The sequence below is a fragment of the Equus caballus genome, chromosome 6, assembly GCF_041296265.1.
Source record: "Equus caballus isolate H_3958 breed thoroughbred chromosome 6, TB-T2T, whole genome shotgun sequence".
Classification (NCBI taxonomy): Eukaryota; Metazoa; Chordata; class Mammalia; order Perissodactyla; family Equidae; genus Equus; species Equus caballus.
Window position 1 is genome coordinate 3815398 of NC_091689.1, and position 23162 is coordinate 3838559.

General features: G+C 36.3%; 1 protein-coding gene across 7 annotated transcripts in view; it reads left to right on the forward strand.

The window, feature by feature from the left end:
* The window catches only part of SPAG16 (sperm associated antigen 16), a 1027170-nt gene that overhangs the window by 119096 nt on the left and 884912 nt on the right, over positions 1-23162 (forward strand). For 3 of the 7 annotated variants that reach the window (XM_070269235.1, XM_070269234.1, XM_070269236.1), the window contains 3 exons: positions 6630-6725; positions 11121-11239; positions 19020-19157. In XM_070269235.1, coding sequence (XP_070125336.1) covers positions 6690-6725; positions 11121-11239; positions 19020-19157 — 293 coding nt within the window. In that variant the 5' untranslated portion in view covers positions 6630-6689. Of the gene's footprint in view, positions 1-5414; positions 5485-6629; positions 6726-11120; positions 11240-19019; positions 19158-23162 lie in introns of all 7 variants that reach the window. The other 4 variants (XM_014740282.3, XM_070269231.1, XM_070269233.1 and 1 more) reach the window with 3 other exon arrangements.

Here is a 23162-nt window from a genome sequence, read left to right on the forward strand (position 1 = left end):
TATGTTTCACTCCAGTTCTTTATAAAGATGCTGCTCCTGGCAGTGATCACTATGTACAAATGCAGTAGCGGAAGAGACCAGTGTGTGAGAAACTTTGTATGCTGCTCACATCTGAAAATTGTTCATTTCTTTCTGGCTATGATCCATTTGCAGAACCTTGTTTGTGACCTCGTCGTACCAACTGTCACCTCAAGCTCTTCTCCATTAGACCAACTGAAATGCTTCTGTGGGGCTTCTTGTAGTCGTGTCTTCCGTAGTACTGTGATGGATTTAGGGCGGCCTGGCAGTTTGAGTGTGGGTGTATATTGACCTATTTTTTGATAGATCTTCTATAAGAATCTGGTGAGGACTCTGCTAGTGCAGATACTAGCAATTAGTTCACTCATGGGAACTGATTCATACTATGCAAACTCACGAGTACTACTCAGTTCCTTCTACGGTAAGTGGAGGTGTGGAGGAGTGGGCCCCTCCGTCTGAGTCTAGGCTGTGACTCTAGGCTACAGAACCTGGCCTGGAGTAGGTGGGACTGTGGGCTGTGGCTGCAGGCCAGGGAGGAAGGGAGCCATAGACAATACCCTGGCAAGAGCAGACTAGAAAACCAGGCACAATATTAAGTGTCAAGTCAAGTTGAAGCAGGTAGAAAGGCAAGAACCAGATCTGAGTGGAATAGACAAGGTGGAAAAAAATGAATTTTGGAAATGGAGTTCAAAATGATATTCTTTTTTGAAGGAATACTAGGCAGATAATGGGAAGGGAGTTTTGTAAGGGCTCAGAGTCAGTTTGGCATTAAGAAACTGATTTTAAGCCAGAATGCTGGCTTATTATTCTGCAGTGGAGTGATAACTTTGCATGAGAACTATGAGCAGCTTAACTGTCTGGACATTTCCTGCAGAATGGGATCACCTAAGAGATTTGATTACAGATGAGAAAGTTGCCCAGTAAAAGTAGAATCAGAATAAAGGCTTTTATTTTTCAGGCAATTGTTAATGAATTGCCCATTTCCGCTCTGGCAATGCTGCTGCTAAGGCAGTGCTTTCCAGCCTTGTCACACATGGGGCTCCATCAGGTCCTGCTGCACTCTGTTTTTCTGGCTCTCCTGAGGGCCCGGGGGATCAATATCTGTACAGTCCACAGTGTTCTCTTTATGAGAACCTAAGAGTGTAATTTCTCTCAGCCTTTGGAACCAGAAATTGCTGTACATCTGCTTAGAAACTCGTCTGTTTTCATTGGCTGGATACTGAATTGCTATCTGATTACATTCCCCTCTTTACCTTGACTGCTGGGAATCAGATCTGTGGCTTATGTTCAACAAAGTTCATGAGGCTTGATGGCATGTACCGCATCTTTTCCTTTATCTTATTCCTACTGTTTCCCTTTTTCGTCTAATTTCCATATTCATTTATTTTTATATTTGGTACTGTATGCATATTTGTAAGCTGCCACAGAGTCGTTTGGGGATTTGTCTGTGCATTTGTCCATGTGTTGCTGACCGGCTAGCCAGATAAACAGATGCATACAAGCATACGTGCCAAAAAGTACATTTATTTCTTCAGTAACACTGCAACATCACATTTCAACTAAGTTGCTTCTGGGAAGATTTTCTATACAAAACATTTTGTGGATACTAAAAATGCCCCTCAAGGAGAGTGCTGGTTCCTGTTTGTGATGTTCATCCTCTTTCTGATCTTTTGTCTCATTAATCTCTTGCCCTTGGTTAATTTAGTCTTTGAGTCTGTAGTCCTGTAGGTCTTTTATACTTCTCCCTCTTTTAGGGTCTTCAAATTGAGATATTTAAATGATTTGATTTGGTTGTTGGTAATATCACACCGGAGAGTTTAGAAGACAAATAGGTGAGAGTTCGTTACCTAGGATCTTAGTAGAAATTGCATATTCCTGTTGTGTCACTGTAGAAACTCTATGGGTAAGCTGGAAAATTCATGATGTTTTTACTCAAGAAACTTGTCTTTGTCACTCATAGCTCTGTGATTCCTGGAAAATCTTTTAATCCACCTGATTCAGTTTCTTTTTTCTCAATTTAGTGATAACTGTATCTGTACCAGTCAATCTCACGGATTGTTGTGAGAATAAACATGGTTATGGTCCATATGACAATACTTGTTAAGCTTTATAAAATGGTAGTTATTTTTTCCCTTAATCTTTTTCATTTTGGGGAAACAGAATATATTATTAGTGATTAAAAGCTGTTGCCTCAAATATTTTCTGGGTAGCCGCATACAAGTGTTGTTTGATATTTTCAAAGCTTTGAGGACAAATCATGTTTTTCCCTCTACATGTTGCCATGTTTAACAACCTATGCTTTGATATTTCTTCCTCACAATAATCTTGTGAGTTGGATTATGCACAATTTTAAAGTCTATGCAGATGACTTTAGAATATTTATTTCTTTGTGAAATTTAGTATATGTGAGCAGTGAAAAAGGATGGTGTTGGTTTGTGGAGATGTAGACAAGTGACTTCTTACAAAGTTGGCCTCTGGTAGCTGCCTCGCAGAAAAGGACGTACTTTTCTACAAAAAAGAAGCTGACTTCCTGTAGCTGAATCTTAGGAAATTTTGTCTTATTAAGTGAAAATGTGTCAGAAAAATATAAATCTAGAAAAGAAGAAAGATTTAGAATGTTTTTGATTTATCCATTCATCTTAACATTTGGGGGAATTAGGCCATGGGAGACTTATGAGACTTCTCCATAGGTACTTAACTCTTTCCAAAACAAGGAAAATAAGAACAAACACTTGTATAACATTTACTATAAGCCCGATGATTCGCTCTTGAAACCCTATAAGGTAGTGTGGTACCCAGCCTGCCAAATAATGCCCAGCGATCCCCACTTCTTGGTATTCATGCTCTTCTGTAGCCCCCATATGTACTGAATAGGGTTGACATATGTAACCAATAGGATATTAAATAAATGATGATGTATGACTTCTGAGGCTTGGTCATAAAAGATATCGTGGCTTCCACTTTGTTTTCTTAGATTGCTTATTCTGTGGGTAGCTAGCCACGATGGCTTGAGGATGTTTAAGAAGCCTGTGGAGAGACCCACTGAGAACTGAGACTTCCAGCTAGCAATATCAGTGAGCCATCTTGTACTGTAACTCTGTCTGCCATCTTGACTGAGACCTCATGAAAGACCCCAAATCAGAATCCTCCAGATAAGCCACTACTGAATTCTTGCCTGCAGAAACTATGAGATAAGATGCGTATTGTTCTCATGTGTGTGTGAGGAAGATTGGCCCTGAGCTAACATCTGTTGCCAATCTTCCTCTTTTAGCTTGAGGAAGATTGTCACTGAGCTGACATCTGTGCCCATCTCCCTCTATTTTATGTGGGATGCCGCCACAGCATGGCTTGACGAACTGTGCTAGGTCCACACCCAGGATCTAAACCCATGAGTCCCGGGCTGCTGAAGTGGAGTGCACGAACTTAACCACTATGCCACTGGGCTGGCCCTTGCTTATTGTTCTTTTAAGCCCTCAGTTTTGGGGAGCTTGTTATGCAGAAATAAGTAAAAAATAAAAATTTTGATACCTGAAAGTGGGGTTCTACCATAAGAAATATTTTAAAGTAGCAGAGTGGCTTTGGAACTGAGCCTTGGGCAAATGTTGGAAGTACTTTAAGTAGGATGTTAGTGAACAGACTGTTGGTGGAAGCCTGATCACTTTTAAGGAGGCTACTGGCAAGGAATTAAAGGAGAATGAGGCAAATGCTGTTGGAAGGTGTTCCATAGCAACAGGTAACTAATATAAGAAGGTACTTCATGCCTGGTATTCACTACAGGTGAGGTGAGTTCAAGGTTATGGGATGGACCGCAGGTGTGCAACTTTTTCTCTTGTAGTTTAATCTACTTTTAATTAGTTGCTTTTTGAGCCTGAATTACTTTTCACCACATTCTTAGGAGAGACACTCATATTTGACGATAAAATACTGGCCCTTTCATAAATATCTGTTTCCTGAGAACTGGTCCTAACTGAACTAGGCTTAAGTGTCATCTCAAGTGATAAGACAAGCAGTGAAGAGTTATTGCTTATGATGGGGATGAGTAACATGAGTGCATTCCCTATCTTTTCAGGTTTAGAACTGTGTGCAAGATAATTGGCAAGTACCTCAAGTATTTACATAGCACAGAAAACCCATAGAGAATAACAAGAGAGGTAGTGGAGCCCAGTGGAGCCTAGTGGAGCCTGAACTGCTGGGACTGATGTCCAGCTCTGCTGGGTCCTAGCTGTGCAGCCTTGTGCCTCTGAGTTCTGGGGCCTCGTAGGTAGGATGTTCCACCCTCTAGGTAGGATGAGGATCAAGTGAGTTAATATATGCAGAACCCTTAGGACGGTGCTGGACTTCTATTAAATACTAGGTGAGTGTTATCAGTTCTTATTACAAACAACAGAAGTTGTTATATACACTTTCAGCTAACTCTTGGAAGGCAGAATAACAGAGACCATGTCTCATAACCAGCAGCAAAATGAGAACTGGCTAATCTCGTCTTTGATTTTCGTAACCATCACTGTGCAATAAAGTATTTAATTTCATCCCTTTTAAACTTGGCATAACCAAGTATGTACATTTGAAAAAAATGCAACAAAGTAGCATTACTGGTATATGTTGTGATTTCTTTTAAAATTAGAGTTTATCTTGAAGTTTTCATTTGTAATGAGAGTAGCTTGTAATTTTTGAAAGTCTTACAGCAATGCTGTTAGGATTTATTAGAATCATTTCCATTGATGTTTTAATGCTTATTTCTTGATAATTGATGAACTACTGAATTCTTACTGTATAGTTTACATTTGCTTAAAAATTAGGCTACCTTTCCTGAGAAGAGAATTCAATTTTAAAACAGAGATATATAAGTAATAGAGATTTAAGTAACTTTTATTGCTGAAAACACTGAAATGTGCTTATTACTATTTTTTATATTTAAATATTGGCGTCCTTTTGATTTTTTCATTCATAATATTTTAAACCAAATGAAGAAGTCACACTGCATGTGAGTGACTCAAGAACTCTGGAAAATTTAGCGTTGTTTCACATAAATTTGAAAAATTTACTGTGATAGTTTTCCCATCCATTTTTCTTATCTCTGTCTAATTTATATTTTGATACTATATACATTATTTTGTAAGCCTTCTTAGACTCGAGTTGGAAATCATTAAATAGTAAACAGACAGAAATGTTGGTTTTCATGGGGTTGGGTTGTATAGAAAATAATTTAGAATAATAGTTAAAATATTTTACTTTAAAACATCTCTTATATTTGTAGGCTGTATAGGGAAGGGAAATTTTTTAAAAAGAGCTTAAATTGTATGTATTTCCAAACTTAGTAAGATAAGTGGATCTAATACTGTATTTTAAAGTCAAATCAATTTTAAATATAATAATTTTATTCCATATGTTTTGAGATTAAAACTTGACAAGATTTCAGAGGTCACCATAACTGAAGCATCTGAAGATGATTATGAATATGAAGAGGTAATTTGTTCATTTTAGGTATTCTGTAAATTCATTACAGTCATTCTTGTGAAATATTCACTTTATTTTATTTTATTTTTCCTTAAGAGGTGCTAGATTTTCAAGTGAATTTAGCTAATATTAGCTGGTTAAGAGTTAAGTGTGAAAAATCTATTAAAAATTCAGATTGGTTAATACATCTGGTTCTTTTGGTTCTTCTGTTAATTGTGCCTCAGAGGCAGCTCCCTGTCACCTGCAGTGTGGATCCACCCTGCACACTGTCATCGCTGTCTAGCAGCATCCCCTGTCCTGCAGTCTGCTCTTGGCAGGGTTCCCAGCTGCCCACTGCCAAGCTGGAGCTCAGGTCCGGTGCTTCCTTTCAGCTTGACTATTCTTCTGTCTCATGTGGTTCCTGTCTCACACCTTTCCTTTAATTCCTTCCTCCAATGAGACCTAGCGTTACTTCTGAGACTTGGAGGATAGAGTCACACTTAGATGACAGCAGGTGCAGATCAAACTGTGGAAGCAAGCCTGGTCATCTGTGGCCTGGGCAAGCAAAAGACAGAACAAACGTAGAAGATAGACTTTCTTACTGCTGGTAAAATGGAGACAATGTTAATATGTACCACATGAAATTACTGAATGCGTTAGTAAGTCTAAACTCTGATCACTACATAAGAAGCTTGTGGTAAGTGTTAACTATCATTAATATCATAATGAGAGTCAATTGCATTCTTCCAAAAACTTAACATTTGGGTAGTAAGTTTTGGTTTGTTTTTAATAGAGATTTGCAGTTGCAAATAGTTATAAAAAAGTAATGATGGAGAAAATCTGGGATGAGGAGAGAATAGCGGCATTTAGATAGCCTAACATTTTTTCGGTAGAGTTGTTAGGCTACATATTCCTTTATAGATAAGAGCAGATGCTCATAAGATAATCTCGAGTTTATTAGAAGTGACACTGAGTGATGTTTACAAGGAAGTCAGAAAGCTTCCTGCTTGTTAGTTATCCATTTTTCATAGAACTTCAGAATGACATGGTGTCTTACATAAAGTATATTTCTTCGATCGTTTGTTTTGTGAGGAAAGAATTATTTCTGAAATGAAATAAGGTATTTTTATATTCCTACTCACTCTTCCTATCTTTTTTCCTTGTGATTTATTTAGATACCAGATGACAATTTTAGCATTCCAGAAGGTGAAGAAGATCTGGCAAAAGCAATTCACATGGTCCAAGAACAGGCTATAGACACTCACATTTTGGTGAGAATTTTGAACACAACTGTACCCTAAAGTTTAGCAGTGATACTTATAATGTGAAGTTTTGAAAGTCACTTAAATTTTGAGTCCTTCACTGTCCTTATTAAATGCAGCCCTATCACGTGCTCTACCTTTTTCCCTCCTGTTTATCATCAAACCTTCACTTTGAGTAGTCGTGTTTCTTCTTCTCGGCATCCTCATCATCCACATCTGATTACTCCTGCACGTCTTTGCAACGAATGACACCTGTCCTCAGAACTCTGCCTGTTTAGTCTCATTGGAGACTAAACCAAGGATTTTCAACACTCATGTACAGAATTTGGTATTGTATACAGATTCTCCAGTCTGTTTTGTAAGCATTCTGTTTTTTTTTTTTCATGGAAATATTTAGCTTACAGGGAATGCTTCACATATTATGATTTTTTTCTTATGAATGAATTTTACTAAAGAATATGGTGGAGGATGCTTTCTGATTATAATGCCACCAATTAAAAGTACGTAAAATGATGGCATTCCTATAAAATTGAAAACTCATTTAAAAATTGGCAATAATTTAATGATGATGGCAAAAATATTTTTGAAAGCGCTTTATATTTTCATACTAACACTAATTAAGAAGGATGCTTTTATTCAATGATGAAAACTTTTCTTACGGAGAAATGTGGAGGAGATTGTGATACACTTATTTAGTTTCAGATTTGACTTCCTCAGTGCGAAATAATATGGGATAGACTTCACTCCATTTTCTTTCCATATTTTCTATACTTCCTTAGTCTGGAAGTCCAGTAACTCCTTTCCAAAATATATGTCCACTCAAAATTTTAAAAAGCTCGCGAGGAGTATTTCTTGAAGCCAGAATTGGTTATATTCTGCTATAAATGGCTCAGAGTAAACTGCATTCTCTAGCGTAGCCTATGGATATAGTTCCTTCTAGGTAGACACAAAGTGAGGGCTGCTATGTGGACTTATGAGTCTGTTGGATATCTCAATGCAATGATTTATAGGAATAGTTTTAAAATGTAGCATTTTGAATGATGAGCTGTGAATCAACATAGTTGCATGATATGTGTATTTGCTGCTCATCATCTTCCCTCTTGCTTTACGTCATTAAGTAAAAAGGGGTGTAAAAAAATATTTTATGTACTGCTTATTTGTATTGGTGCTGATAAAGTAGATAAGCCTGACACAGTGCATGGCACTTAGTAGGTACTAAATGAATAGCAGTTGAGTAAGTAAATGGATAAATGAATCTCTGAGTGAAAAAATTATGACCTAAACTGTAATTCTTTTTTGTATGTGGTGTCCTGCTAGAAGGTCTTTGTAAATCCAAAGATGAATCCAAGGAAGACAGAAATACAATGCAGGACCTGTCATATCTGCTGAACCAAATATCAGTCATTCTCTTATCAATTTCTCAGAAGCTTTCTTTTATCATAACCTTGCAAGAGTTAACTTCCCAGATTTCTGGCATATTTATAGCTGGTCGATTCTTATTTAACTTCTTTTTACCTATTTTTTGAGTTCTTTGGAGGAAAATGCTATGCAGAAAATTCACAAAAATTCCCCTTAAGCTTTTAAAATGGAATAATTAAAATTATTCAATAATTTAATAATTTAAATCATTTTAAATTCAAATAATTTTAAATAATAAATAATTATATGAAATAATAACATAAAATATTATTTAAGAATTTAAGTGATAATGTGAAATAATAGTTCATCTTGATGAGGATATTAGTTATGTATTTTTAACTTGTTTTTTATTCCTATAGTATTTTATCTTCAAAAACTCGTTTTGAGTTGTGCTATGGGCTTTCTGTTTTAAAGAGTATTTATTGCTTATGAAACCAGCTCCGTTTTGTTATGACCTTATTACATCTATTTGTAAATAAGATATATTTTCTTTCGTATTAGAGGATGCAATAGTCCCCATTCAATGAGGACTTTTAAAATCTTCATTAAAGATTGCAAGTAAAAAGTCCTACTATCAGGAAAGTTGAATATAGTTGAAAAATAGTTAAAAAGTAGTTGAAGTAGTTGAAATAGTTGAAAAGTTAAAAGTTGGAAGGAATTAAGCCTTATTTGTTAAAAAATTAATGAAGACTACTTATTGAATAGTTGGCATACATTTAAATACATTCTTAGGATTTTCTTTAAACCTTGGTGATATAGATGAAAAATTTGAGAATTGATTGCATGTTTTATTTCATAAACTTGAAATTGTGTATTCGATACCATATCCGTTTCCTTAATAGGTGCAATGGTTCTGAACTCTGAGATAAAATATAGTTTCATTCCATTAAGAGGATTATAAATCTCAATGTGTAAGCAAGAACCATGGCAGTTTAAGGTGGTTGGATTTCTGTTCTGGATGTTTCAAGGAGTGTGTAACAGGTGTATTCAGGAAGAGAGAAAGGAAACATTTATTTGAGAGGGCAGGAATCTACTAGCTGTATTGCAACCGTACAAACATCCTGTAAGCAGCCTGCAGGCATCTTTAGAAACTAGAGCAGGCCCGGGCTCCCTCTCCTCCTCTTCCTCCTGTGTTCCTGATTTTCTCAACTATCGCCATCTCATCCTAAAATATCATAGTCAAGTTTATGGAACAAAATGCCAGGGTAGCATTTGTTATTATACAATGGACGTTCGCTTCGTGCCCTTACCTGACAATTACACGTAATTGTTCACCGCAAAGCAAAGACTTGAAAGCAGCTCTCCTGTGCTCTGCAGCTTTGGCATCTCCCGTGATGTTTCACTAGGGTCCTGGACATAATCTGTTAGATACTATTGTTTTTTAATGATCGTAGGAAAGAGAGTCCAAATTATTCTGCTTCAGCTTTCAAAAAATTCGTTTTAAAACTGTAGTCATTTGTCAGGAATTTTCTGTCGCCCCCTAAATTTGCTTCAGCTCACTATTTTGAATGTTTTAGCAGCTACTAGGAATTAACATCAGCATTAAATTGTGCATAGCACTTTTGAAAAGAACTTTTTGGGGCAACAGAGATTCTCTTTCCTTAGTGAATTTCTGTGTAAGCTTTCCGTGCATTCTGTGTAACCCACCATGTAACCATTACCAGGTCAGAAAGGAGAAATAGAGAGGAACGTCCACTGCTGCGTTTCTGGAGGTGAAAACAGATCTGTCTGAATGATCAGCAGTTTGATTAGTGTGTTCTTGCCAATGAGAAGAAAATGAAAACTCTGGAGACAAAGATGCTCTTGATATTATTAAGAATCTGCTCCTTGTTTGATTTATTTTATACACTGACTTACGTGATTTGGTAGTTTTTATGGCTCTCCTAATTTTGTATCTCACTTGGTGAAATACCTCCATTTTTGGGGTCTTAAACTTGTTTCTCAAGGGTCATATACTAAAGATTTTAGGTTTTGAGGGCCGTGAGATCTCTGTTGCAACTTCTCAACTCTCTCATGTAGTGCGAAAGCAACCATAGACAATATGTCCACAAATGGACATGGCCGTATTCTCGTAAACTTTATTTACAAGAATGTTTATCTGACCCCTGACCTAGTTGATAGACTGACTGACTTCCTTTATTAAATATACACGTAGTACTGCAAGCCCCCTCAATGGTACATAATTTCTTCCATAGCGTTTCTAAAAGTCAGTCTACCAAAAGCATTCTCTTTCTCTCTCTCTCTTTTTTTGGTGAGAACTCTTGCGATTTTTTACTCCCTTAACTTTCTATATATCATACAGCAGTGTTAGCTACACTCAAACTGGAAGTTTGTACCTTTTGACTACCTTCCTCCAATTCCCCCCACTCTCTCCCTCTGGTAATCACAAGTCTGGTGAATTCTCTGAGTTGTGTTTTTATAATGATAATTTAAAGAATTAAAAGGTCCATACTTTTTTTTTCTCTTTTTAATGTATTACACGCTAATGAAACGGCAAGCTGACTTCCATATTGTTCTTCTGACAACCCAGTCACACTCTCACCTCAGGGCCTTTGTACTTGCTATGCTGTGTCTGGAGCGTGACTACCTCCTCTTTAGACTTATGCTCAGATGCCACTTTATCAGTGAAATTTTCCTTCATCACTCTGTATACAAAGCCGCCCAGCTCCACACACAGATCTCCCCACACGTGGCTCTGCCTCGCTTCAATCCTCTGCTTTTGTTTCCCCCAAGCACTTAGTACCATCTGCCATACTATATATTTTTAATTTATTCATTTTCTGTCTCCATCCACTTGACTATTAGACTATTGACTATGAAGACTGTTTTTATCACTGCTTCATCCCTAGTGATTAAAACAGTCCCTGGAACGTAACACTCAACAAAAATAGTTTACAAAGTGAATGTGTGAATGAAAAGGCTATCTGTACCATTAAAGAAAGCTTTGATGTTTTCAAAATAAATAATTGTACATTTAAATTTCAGGAGCAGAAAACGGTTCTTCCTTCAAAGCCAGTGGTACCTGAAGTAATAGAAGACTTTCTGTGTAATTTCCTGATCAAAATGGGAATGACCAGAACTCTTGATTGCTTTCAGTCTGAATGGTAAACGATTCAGTGGATAAATAGTTCTCTAGAAATACTAACATTATTTAACATGTATATTTTTTAACCGTCTTAAAAAACTTTGAAGTGACTCAGCTTATACAAAGTGGCTGAAATGGATGGAAAACTTTCGCGTCCCCACCACTAAAACCACAACATAGACACACACACACACACCCAAACACACACAAATACACACTTCAGGTTACCAATTTTAAAGAAATTTTTAAAATATTTTTCCTAAATATTCAAATGTAGGTGATTTTCAAAAATCATGAAAATGGGATGTCTCCTGGAGTTGTATAATACAAAGTTATTTTATGAAATAAAATTTTATGAAATCTTTTGCATAATTATTAAGGGTATTATTTCCTGCTTTAAGACATCCTACTAGGGCCTGCCCGGTCGCCGAGGGGTTAAGTTCACGCCCTCCGCTTCGGTGGCTGAGGGTTTCACAGGTTCAGATTCTGGGTGAAGACATGGCACCACTCATCAAGCCATGCTGAGACGGCGTCCCACATAGAGCCAGAAGGAGCTGCAACCAGAATATGCAACTATGTTCTGGGGGCTTTGGGGAGAAGAAGAATAAAGAAGATTGGCAACAGATGTTAACTCACGTGCCAATCTTTAAAAAAAACAGACATCCTACTAACAGTCCTGCTTTGCTCGTTGTACTTCTAGTGTAATGGCCTGCCTTTCTCTACTCACACAACTGATTCTTTTTCTGTAAGTATTTCTTCATTTAGAAGTAAGTGGAATTATATTTTCAAATGATACTAAACACAAGATTTTCTTGTTATAATCGAAGACTTGAATAACTTATTGGTTATGAAAGGCAGCAGGCATGCTGTCTTTATTCTTTTGCTGCAGCAGTAATGTCAACAGGCATGTTTTAGAGTCTAACATTCTTTAACAAAATATTAGTAAATAGTTGGATATGAAAATATATTTGATCTTTAAAAGCCATTGTATATCATAGAAAGAGAGAGTAATATATCTAAAGATGTTTTGAGTGTTTTGGGGCTAAATCATGATTTTAAATATAGGGACAATTTGTAACTTCTACTAATCCAACTGTGTTGTAATTCTTATTTTCTGCTTGTGTTAGTTCTCATCTCTGGAGACCATGCATATATAAGAAAATCAGTTTCATTATTTTAAATTGCATATCTAATATTAATAAATTTAATGAAGAGAACCATTTTTCATTAATATAGTTCAGGGAAAAGTGCAAGTTTGATGGTAGAAAAATAATACTATTCCTATTAAATTTGAAAATTATGTGAATGATTTTTATAAAAATGTCTCTAAGAAATAATTACAAATGTGTTAGAAAATACATTTTTGTAAAACTAGGTAAATGATTAATTCACGATACTAATGAAATGAAATGTTAATGTGGTTCAGTTCCCTTTTTTTCTTCTAAGAATATGTGTCAGGACACGTAGTACTTATGTATTTGGCCAGAAATGATTCCCTTGGAGAAATCTGGGACCAAGTGTACTTTTAGGTGCTTGTTGCCATGTTACCCTTTTAGATTTAGCGGTTTGAATTGAGGTGAAATTTCAGAAAACTATAATAGTATTAGGATTTATAGAACCCCTAAGTAAACATGCTAGCTAGCATATTACAATCATAAAGTAAACTTTGTATAACTATCTCTTTCTTATGTGGATTTAGTAATATTGAGGTTCAAATAATGAATTATCCTTATCTCCAGCTGCCAGCTTGTAATGAGATTACAGTGTAGTGAGTATTTTTATTTCCAAAATTTAAAAATGAAACATTTTTGACTTTGATCAAAAACCTTTACTATTCTGCATAGTAGGACAATAGGAATATTAAATATATATTTTTAACATTTTTTTTGTGGAGAAAAACACATAATATATCATTGCTATGAATTCATTTAATCTTACAAAAGGTGACAAAACAAGGTTTCTCCATTGTTTGTAAAAAAAAAAACAAACCACAACCCAAAAAACTTGGGCAGTAAAATTTGACTTATGTTCTTTCAATTCTCGAACAGTAATTGCAGTAAATCCTTTAAATCTGGTTCAGGAAACTAAGACTCTTCGGCCAAATCTGGCTTGCTCTCTGTTTTTGTAAATAAAATTTTATTGGGACACAGCATGACCTCTTTTAGGTATTGTCTGTGGCTGCTTTCATGCTATAATAGCAAAGTTAATTAGTCACAACAGAGACCTTATGGCCTGGAAAACTTTTTTTGCAAATTCTAAAATATTTATTTTCTGGCCATTTACAAAAAAGATATATATATATATGTGAACGTTGCAGGAAGTTTTTCTGTGACCCATAAAAGTCTGCGCTGTGGGTTTAGTCAATGATATTTTCTTGTCCATTTTAGAAACTCTGTGAACAATGACAATTTCCCGGGGGTCAAAATTAAAGAAGGGGTTAAAATGGAGAAAATATGGTAGTACGCTTTAAGTACCCTTACCTGAGCATATGTCAACCATCTCTTTCCCTCCACTGGACCGTTTTTTGCTGGCTCTTAACAAGCTCGGCGCTTACTTACCTGAAACATACATTTTGGCTCTTCTTTTATTTTCTTCTTAGTACCTCCCACTCTAACTCTTCTTTCTTTTACAGCCAAATGTTTTGAAAACAGGGTCTTTCTTTTCTTTCCTTCTTTTCTCTTTTACTTCCTATTCAATCCTTGCTTCTCTCCAGTTTGGCCTGTGTTCCTATCATTCCAGTGAAAGTTGAGTGGTAGTAAAAATGCCATCTGAGGTAATATAGCAATTATTTATAATATTTAATTACTAACTTAATTTTTCTTAATTATAGAAAAAAGTATAAATTAGTATATTTAATTTTCAAAAAAAGGTAAATATTGCTGTCTTTAGCCAATACAATTTGAAATAATATATAATTACTCAAATGTGGGGAGTGCCGTTGCAACTTTCTGGGAATGGTTAGGTTTTTTAAAAGCCAGAGCCTAGAATTAAAATTATCCTTGAAAAATCCCTTATGTTGCCCAGTGCGTGTGGGAAGTATGTGTGGTGTGGTGTATACATTACTGACTCTCAATGAATACCACACTGCTACTTTTCCTCTAGCATTTAGCTGTTTCTTCAATTGATTGGGAGTTGGCTTCTAGTTATGTGCCATGTTGTAAGAATTTTTTCCCCAGTAAAGATTAAGTTAAACACAGGCGTGTTGTGACTCTTGTATAATGTGTAAAGTCTCTTCACTCTTCCACTGTGCTACAACACGCCAATTTTGAGCTCTGTAAGTATATGTGCAGAAATTTATTTATATACTATGTTATCAAGAAGACAGCCTTGCAAGTGAATATTTAACATGAATTTTGTAACCAAAATTAACATAGTGTTTATTAAATATGAAGGATTTAAAAATATTTAAGAAGATGAAGCATTAGGCTTATCACTCAGGAATGTACTTTGTATCATTTTTGTTAGCACGGTATGTTCTCATGCATTATCTCATTTACTTCTGCCAACACCTGTATGTAGCAGGAAGCCCCTATCCTGTCTCCATCTTATGGAAGAGGAAATGGGCCTAGGGAGCTGAGGAAGTCTGCCTCAGTAAGTGGCAGCCAGTCACCGCCAGCACATGGCAGAGCCAGCCCAGGCCAGGCTGACCTCACAGACCCGTCTTCTAACCCCCGTGCTGAATTGTAGCATTATACGAGGGAATCTTGAAAAGACTATCAATAAAAGGGCCTTTCACCTTGACTGGAGACTGAAAGAACTTAGAATATCTTGATTTCGAGTCCATATCTGTGCCTGTTTTCCATACTGGTTTGAAGAATCATGAGCCCGGTACTGAGATTATTCAACTGTATTCTGTTTTTCTGTGAAGGACTCTGTGCTTCTGCAGTGAGAAGTCACGATAGTGCTGGGGATTCCAGCATCCTCAGGTCGGGCAGAAGTTAAGGGGATTTTGTCTTTGTTGATGAAATATTTTCCTAACTCTCTCTGAAAACATCAAGGAAAAATTCTCATTTGATGCTTCTTATTATCTAGATTACCATTTTCCTCTCTTTTACATCCTATGACTTAAGTGCCATCTTGAAGGAAAAATAATCCTTCTCTTTTTTGTCCTTAAGATTGGCACCTGAGCTAACATCTGTTGCCAATCTTTTTCTTTCTTCTTCTCCCCAAAGCCCCTCAGTACATAGTTCTTTATTCAAGTTGCAAGTCCTTCTAGTTCTGCTATGTGGGACACCACCTCAGCATGGCTTGATGAGCAGTGCCATGTCTGCACCCAGGATCTGAACTGGAGAAACCCTGGGCTGCCCAAGTGGAGTGCACAAACTTAACCACTCAGCCACGGGGCCAGCCCCTAATCCTTACTCTTAATACACCATTTATATGTTTACTGAAATTCTATCATACTATTCATCATTCATGGCAGTGGGTCTTAAACTCTTTTGGTATATTGACAAATCTCATGAAAGCCTATGCCCTTTCTCCCTGAAATACATGTGTATCCTCCATTTCTATATAATTCTAAGTAGTTTATTGACCTTATGGTAAGTATGAAGATCATTGATGCAATTTTATTGGCAATAATTTCATTGGAAATTCTATTGGTAGTAAATTTTATTTCAAATTCCTAATAGTTATGACAATCTTTTTTTCATCTGAACGCCTTTCAGTCTTGTTCTGAGAGTAAGTAAGGAGCAAGAAATAAATGGCCAGGATGTTTCTTTAAAAGACACATTTACACATACTTGAAACAAAAGCAAAACATCTTATGTAGGAAAATGTAGATTTAGTGAGAAATATATTTCTAGAGTTTGTAGATTAAGATTCCTAGTTTTCTTATGGTGTTATAATAGTTTTAGTGAAGTTAAAGTCCTCTTTGATATTTTTACATGGATGGCAGAAATTTTGCATGATAAATGATTTTTGAATGTCCTAAGATATATGTGATATAGTATGTTATGTTTTGATTTGTACTTATTTTACCACATATTAATTTATTCACATAGCATTTAAAAAGACTATATTTCACTTTTTTCCTTATCAAACTAATGTTTTAGTGATTTTTTTTTCCTAATTAAATAAAACAAGTTGCCGAAATCCAATTTTATGGTCAGAAACATTTTATGGTCCAATAATTCAATCAATCCTTATGTCTTCTCTTCTGAGGTAAGTATAAATCATATTCCAAATATGTATAAAATGGTGAATTTATGATTAAATGGTTATCTATTTGCTGTTTTATAAATTATTAAAAATATTACTTAATATTGATTTGATTATCTTACCCTTCTGGCTAGTCTGCAGGGATTCTCTTACTGTTTTTAAACTATCAGATAAGATATATAACACAAAAACATATGATTATTAATGTATAATAAATTAATAAAGCTATGATTTGTAATATGAAAATGCTGATAATTAAAAATTTTAAATCTATATTTAGCTCATCTGTAGCAAGCTTTGTAGGAATTTCTTGTTAATAACTTTATTACTTGAAATATTTTTCTATGCTTAGATTGTTTATTTAGCTTTATTGATTGCTACATATAATGATTAAAATTGTAATTATTTACAAACTTGTAAATGATTCTCTGATGTTTCTTCTTATTTCACTGAGAAAATGGAAGAGAAAATCCACGACTCCTGCCTTCCTCTGTGCTGACCTGCCGCCCCTGTTCTCAGGCATTCTGCTCTCCCGTCGCCAAGGCGGAGCCATACATGCTGTCTCTCAGGCTGACCCTCCTCTTGTTTACTGGATCCCAACTTCTCTCACCTACTCAAGGACATTGCTCCTGCAATTGTCCCTTCTCTTTCCTGTGTCGTAAACTCTTTCTTTCTCTGATGGATCATTCCCATTAGCATACAGATGTGCAATAATATATCATATATTAAAAAGAAAGAAAAAAAATTACCCTGCACTCCACATCTTCTTCTAGGTTGATCTTGATTTCCTAGGCTCTTCTTTGTTTTTTTTTTTTGAGGAAGGTTAGCCCTGAGCTAACAGCTGCCGCCAATCCTCCTCTTTTTGCTGAGGAATCCTGGCCTTGAGTTAACATCCATGCCCGTCTTCCTCTAGTTTATGTGTGGGACGCCTGCCACAGCATGGCTTGCCAAGTGGTGCCATGTCGGTATCCGGGATCCAAACCGGGAAACCCTGGGCCGCTGAAGTGGAACGTGCGCACTTAACCGCTGCACCACCAGGCCAGCCTCTCTAGGCTCTTCTTTATAGCATAGTTCCGTGAAAGAGTTTGTTGTTACTTCATTTCCTGCTCTCTTATATCTACTCTAGTTCTGCCTTCGTCTCCATGGCTGTACTGAAACTTTTTTCAGCGATTTCATGTTGCCAAATTCAGTGTTTGATCCTCAGTACTCCTTATTCATCCTCCTTGCAGCATTTGTCACTACTGTCCATTTCTTATTTGCTTGGTCCATGAGCCACAACTGTCTCATATTCTCCCACTATTTCACTGTCCTCTGTTTCTTAGTCTCTGTTTGGTAGTGTTTCCTTTTCCCAGTCTTGAAACAGTCTTAGGTCTTCTTCACTTCTCTCTTTCCATTTACTCCCTAGCTAGCCTCATCCAATCTTGTGACTTTAAACAGCATCTATTTACTAATGATTCCCGAATTTAAATTGCACTCCCTGACTTTTTCCCTGAACTCTGGACATATATACTCAATATCCATCTTCACTTGAATGCCTGCTAGACATACTGCATTTATCATGAGTAGAAGCAATTCCTTGATTTCTCCAACCACCCAGCTCCTACTGCATTTGTCCCCATCTTAGTAAATGGCTGTCTGCTGCTCAGCCAGAAGCCTTGGAATCACCCTTGACTTCTCTTTTTTACCAAGACCTGACAGCTGATCCATAAGAGAATCCTGTTGGCTCTACCTTTACAGCTTGTCCAGAAGGGACACATTTTTCATAATCTCTACTGCTACCCACTTGCTTCAAGGACCATTCTCTCTCTCCTGGACTGCTGCAGCAGCCTCCTCACTAGACTCTCTGGTTCTACTCTTGTTCCCCTAGAGTCGGCTTCTTCAAACAGATGCCAGACTAATCCTTTTAAAACATAATCTGACCAGTGTCTCTTGTCTCTCAAAACCTTCCAATGGCTTCAGTCTGATTCAGAGTAAAATCACACTCCTCTCTAGCTCCCTGCTGCTTCCTGATCCATCTCTCACCTCTCTCCCTTGCTCACTTCCTTGGCTCAGGCTCCAGAGCCTCCAGATATACTGGCTCTTGGCTCTGTCTTGTGTGTGCCAAGCACCTCCTGGTCTCAGGGCCTTTACATGTACTTTTCTATCAGTGAAGAATGGTCCTCCCACATATCCACATGAACTTAGTCCCTCATTTCCTTCAGGTCTCTGCTCAGATACCACTTTGTCAGGCATACTTTCTCTGATCATCTTATATAAAATAGCTCAAATGACTGTCACTGTCCACCTCAGTCTCTCCATCCCTCTTCCTTGCTTTATTTTACTTCATAGAATGTCTCCCGATCCATGCTAGAATGAAAGCTCCGTTAGATAGGGATGGAGACTGTTGTTACTTTTACTGGTGTCTAGATTAATGCCTGGAACATAGATGTTCAGTTATATTTTATGTACCATAATGATATTATACCTAGAAATTCACTAATATTTTATTTAAAAAATATATTGTTTTGACTTTTAATTTATAAAAATAATACTGCAACTAACTAAGCATTCCCTAAGACTTAGCTTTTTGAATTATACATGAATTAAGCCAACTTAGTAGAAAGACACAACATAAAGCCTTTTATTTGATTTTATCCTAGGTATGAGTTAATACAGAAAGGAATAACTGAACTTAGAGAGGTTGGGAATGTTCCAGATGTCTACACCCAGAATATGCTTTTAGAAAATGAGAACAAAAATTTGAGGAAAGACTTGAAGCACTACAAACAGGCAGCTGAGTATGTTATTTTCTAAATGGCTTTTTTTCTTTTTCTTTTGGACTAAATTAAAGAGTCAAATGAGCCTAATATGTGGATGGTGGTTAATGTACCAGAGCTTTAATTCTGAAGAACTGAATTATATTTAAATTCTAGTTGGAAAGAATGTGAGGGGCTTCACTACCAAATTAATTCAACAGATGACCAGAACTCTCACTATCGCAACTCACAACAGGAGTGGAATCCCGGGGGTTGTGTAGGAGATGGTTAATTTGTTATATAACATTCACTTCCTTATGTATTTTGATATTCTTTTAATGGTTGTGAAATCTTCCTCCGTGAGGATAAGCTAATTTCTGAAATAATAATAAAATTATAGAAAGAGAGGAAGGAAGGAGCTAGTATATTCCTAGTAGAGGAATTCAGTATTTTAAAATTCCCTGAAGGAAACCATTGTTTTGTAATTTCCTAGCATGAATTTACACATAGAGGAGAAATTTAACCGTTAGTCTCTCCATATCTTTCTTTCTTTCCAAAATTAATGGAAGACGTGCAGTTTTCAGAGAACCAGTTTGGATAAACAGTATTATTCTGGCAAAGACAAATGTGAATGCGTTGACTTGGAGTGATTCTACTCATCTAAGACAATGTTAGATGGACAATCAGTGCTTAGATATGGGGCAGAGACACTTCATGTTTTGTTTATTAGTTTTTATTAAACATAGGTAGAGAGGGACTTTCCCTGTTAAAGAATCATATTAAAACAAAGATTAGATAAACAGAACTACCGTGTAGGGACATAATATTTTAAAGATCTTTGTAAAAAAGTTTAATGTAAAGAAATAAGACTGCGTTGAAAAATAGAGGAAACACTTAGAATAAGCTCCTACTTTGAAAAGGTGGTAGTAATGGAAGATAATTTGTATAGTCATTTATTAAGTTATTATATGCACTTATAGAAATGATTTTGCAAGTCATACACATTTCATATTATCTGTGGATGTACTATTTGGCATTTTACACTTTGGATATCAGTGTATGATCATCCACAAAATATGTTGCTGGAAGCAGCATTCTCTCTACTCTTGGTTCCATTTCTCACAAGTGGTTTGTACTCTTGGCCCTGACGCTCACTGCGGTTTCACACAGACCTACCTCATGGATGCCCTGGGAATTTGACACAGCACGTTTTTAGTGTGCTGCCAGGTGTACTGTTTCAGTTCCTGGTCTCCTTTGAATTACTGCTTGCATTAGCTAATTTTCTTTTGACTAGGTGTAGCCTCTTTATGCAATGAGTTTTACCCCAATGACATTAAATAATCATTGTTGATTACTGATTGTTTATTGAATATTATATTTAGTAACTATAATCAAAACTGTGTAAACTATTACCCATGCAAACTATTAACTTAATGTTAAAAGAAACCATGATTACAACAGATATCACTCAAATAAAATCTGTCTCGTTTGTGTTTATAAAAATTACCTTACTAAAATATAGTTTTCATTTCAATGGCTTATGGTTATCTCTCAAATATATCTCATTCAATATAATTTAAAATTTAACAAGTTAGGAAAGGAAAATATTTATTTGCTTTAATATACCTGACTTGGAAAATTTAGAGGAAAGAGGCTTGACCCTTAGTGGATGAGTAATGTTTATTTCATTGGATGCATATTAAGCACGTTGTGCTTTCACAGCACCTTTTGTGAAGTGTTTCCCTATAGCCTAATTCTGTTGGATACAGTCTGAGAAAATGGAGAATGAGGTTTTGTAAAAAATTCCCCATCCCACAACTAGAAGGACCTGCCACTAAGATATACAACTATGTACCAGGTGGTGGGGGGGAGGTTGGGAAATAAAGCAGAAAAAGAAAAAATTCCCCAAACTACATCTACATGCTATGAGTTTGCCCCAGATGGTAATGGTTCATCACACAGGGTTTTCAATTTGCCATGTGAGGATACTTTTCTAATAGGAATTCGTAATAAACATTGGTTTCTCTTTATGGAATTTAACCTAAAGTTTTCCTTTTAAGGATTAAGGCTATTTCTTAAAGCAAGATTAAGTGCAGATATTAAATACTTTTCTAATAATATTTAATATGCAAAAGAGTCAGGTTACAACTATGTTATGTACATATTGTCCTTGATTATACTGGTGGCATTTAATGATGGATCTGAAAACCTAGAGAAATCATATAGCTATAGGCTTAATATTTATCCAGGGGAGAGTTGCCAGGGAAAGAGTACTGAATTTAAAGTTCAAATATCTCGCTTCCAGTATTCTGCTACTTATTAACTCAGTTTTCTTATTGTTCAACTGGGAGTAATTATACATAATATTATTAACTCCTAGGGAGTGATGGGATAATTAAATGAGACAATCTATGTTGAAGAGCTGTGTAAATCACAGACTGCTTTGAAAATGTCAGCTATTACTATCAGTATCTCTAAAGGCTGTCATCCCTGGATATTTTTTAATCATCACATCATTAATATTTTTGAAATTCAGCAATGATGAAGCATGAAGGAAGACATGAAAGGAGAAAATATTTCATTCTAAAATATCATATGAATTGCAATAATTAAGGCAAGAAATTATCTTTTTCTCTGTTGTAACCCAGTTTGAAGGGAGATTGTTCTTATAGATGCTACAAATGTAGATTAGCTTCTAAAATATTAAGTTTGGGAAATAGCTGTTGGGAAGATTTTCTTATAGATGTTTTTAAGGTGAAAAAAGTATTATAAAAAAGATTTATAGTTACATTGAAGGTAAAGGTATATTACATGCTAGATACTAGAGAGGAATGAATGATGTGAGTAGTAGTTTGACAATCTTTCTCAGAAAAGGAGAATATAACTGTAGTTTTCTATTGAAAGGTAGATCAATTGTTATTGTAAATGCAGAGGTCTAGAATTTGAGTGACCTGTAGCACATTTGCAGAGAATTGTTGGTTGGATGGAGACTAGACAGCATCGCTTAGAGTTAAGTATCTTTCACAGTGAAGACACTATTTCGTCAACTTCCTTTTATTTGGTAGTTGACATGCCTCAATATTCGCCTCAGCCTGAGGTTCATAAAAACCGTTACAAGTTTTGTTAATTAGGGACGTGTTTGCTTGATCGTGTTTCCTATCTTGACTAACATTTTATGTCTTCTTCTCATAATGTAGACATTGCAAGTATTCTCACTAGGATGGTTTACTCCTAAAAGCAGCTTTGTACTTGCTCTTTGACATCCTGCTGGCTTTCATCCCACCTCTCCTAACCAAGTGGACCTCCTAGTTTTCATTCTTCTCCTCCTTCAGTTTCTGTGACAGCATGCTGTTCTGCCTTTCCTTCCATCTCATTGACAGGCTTCTTTTCCTCGTCTTACCTCCTTCCTGTTTACACTCTCCAAGGCTGTGCTGTCCAATGAGAATAGCCACTAACTGCATGTGGATGTTGACAGGTATAACATGTATCAGGTGGTGGTAAGTACATTGAAGAGAAAGAACATGGGTAAAGGAGACAGAGATAAATGAGGTGTTATTTTATGTAGGGTGGTGAGGGAAGTCCTCTCACGTATCTGAAGAAACTGAGGGAGAAGCCATGTGTAAACGTGGGGAAAGGGAATCCCAAACTAGGGGAAGAGGAAGCACAAAGGGCTTATGGTGGGGACAGCTTGGCTTGATAGGGGAGCAGCAAGGAGACCATAGTGACTGGGACCAGGGAGAAGTGGTAGAGGCCTTCATTAGAACTTTGCTTTCTTTCCTCTGAGTGGGATTTGAGATTAATGGATGGTTTTGGGAGGTGTAATGGGAACTGGCTCCTGTGTGGAAAATGGACTGGCTAGAGAGGCATGAAGGAAACAGGGAGAACATTACATCCTGCATAACTTTCTTATATGTTGACTTAGCTGGTTACCACAGGATAATAATGAAGTCAGACAAGCTCCTCATGGGACAGTTGGGTTCTTGAAAGGACAATATCTGCTGTTATCAAACTGCATTACTAACCCCACTCAAACTTTGATTCAGAACA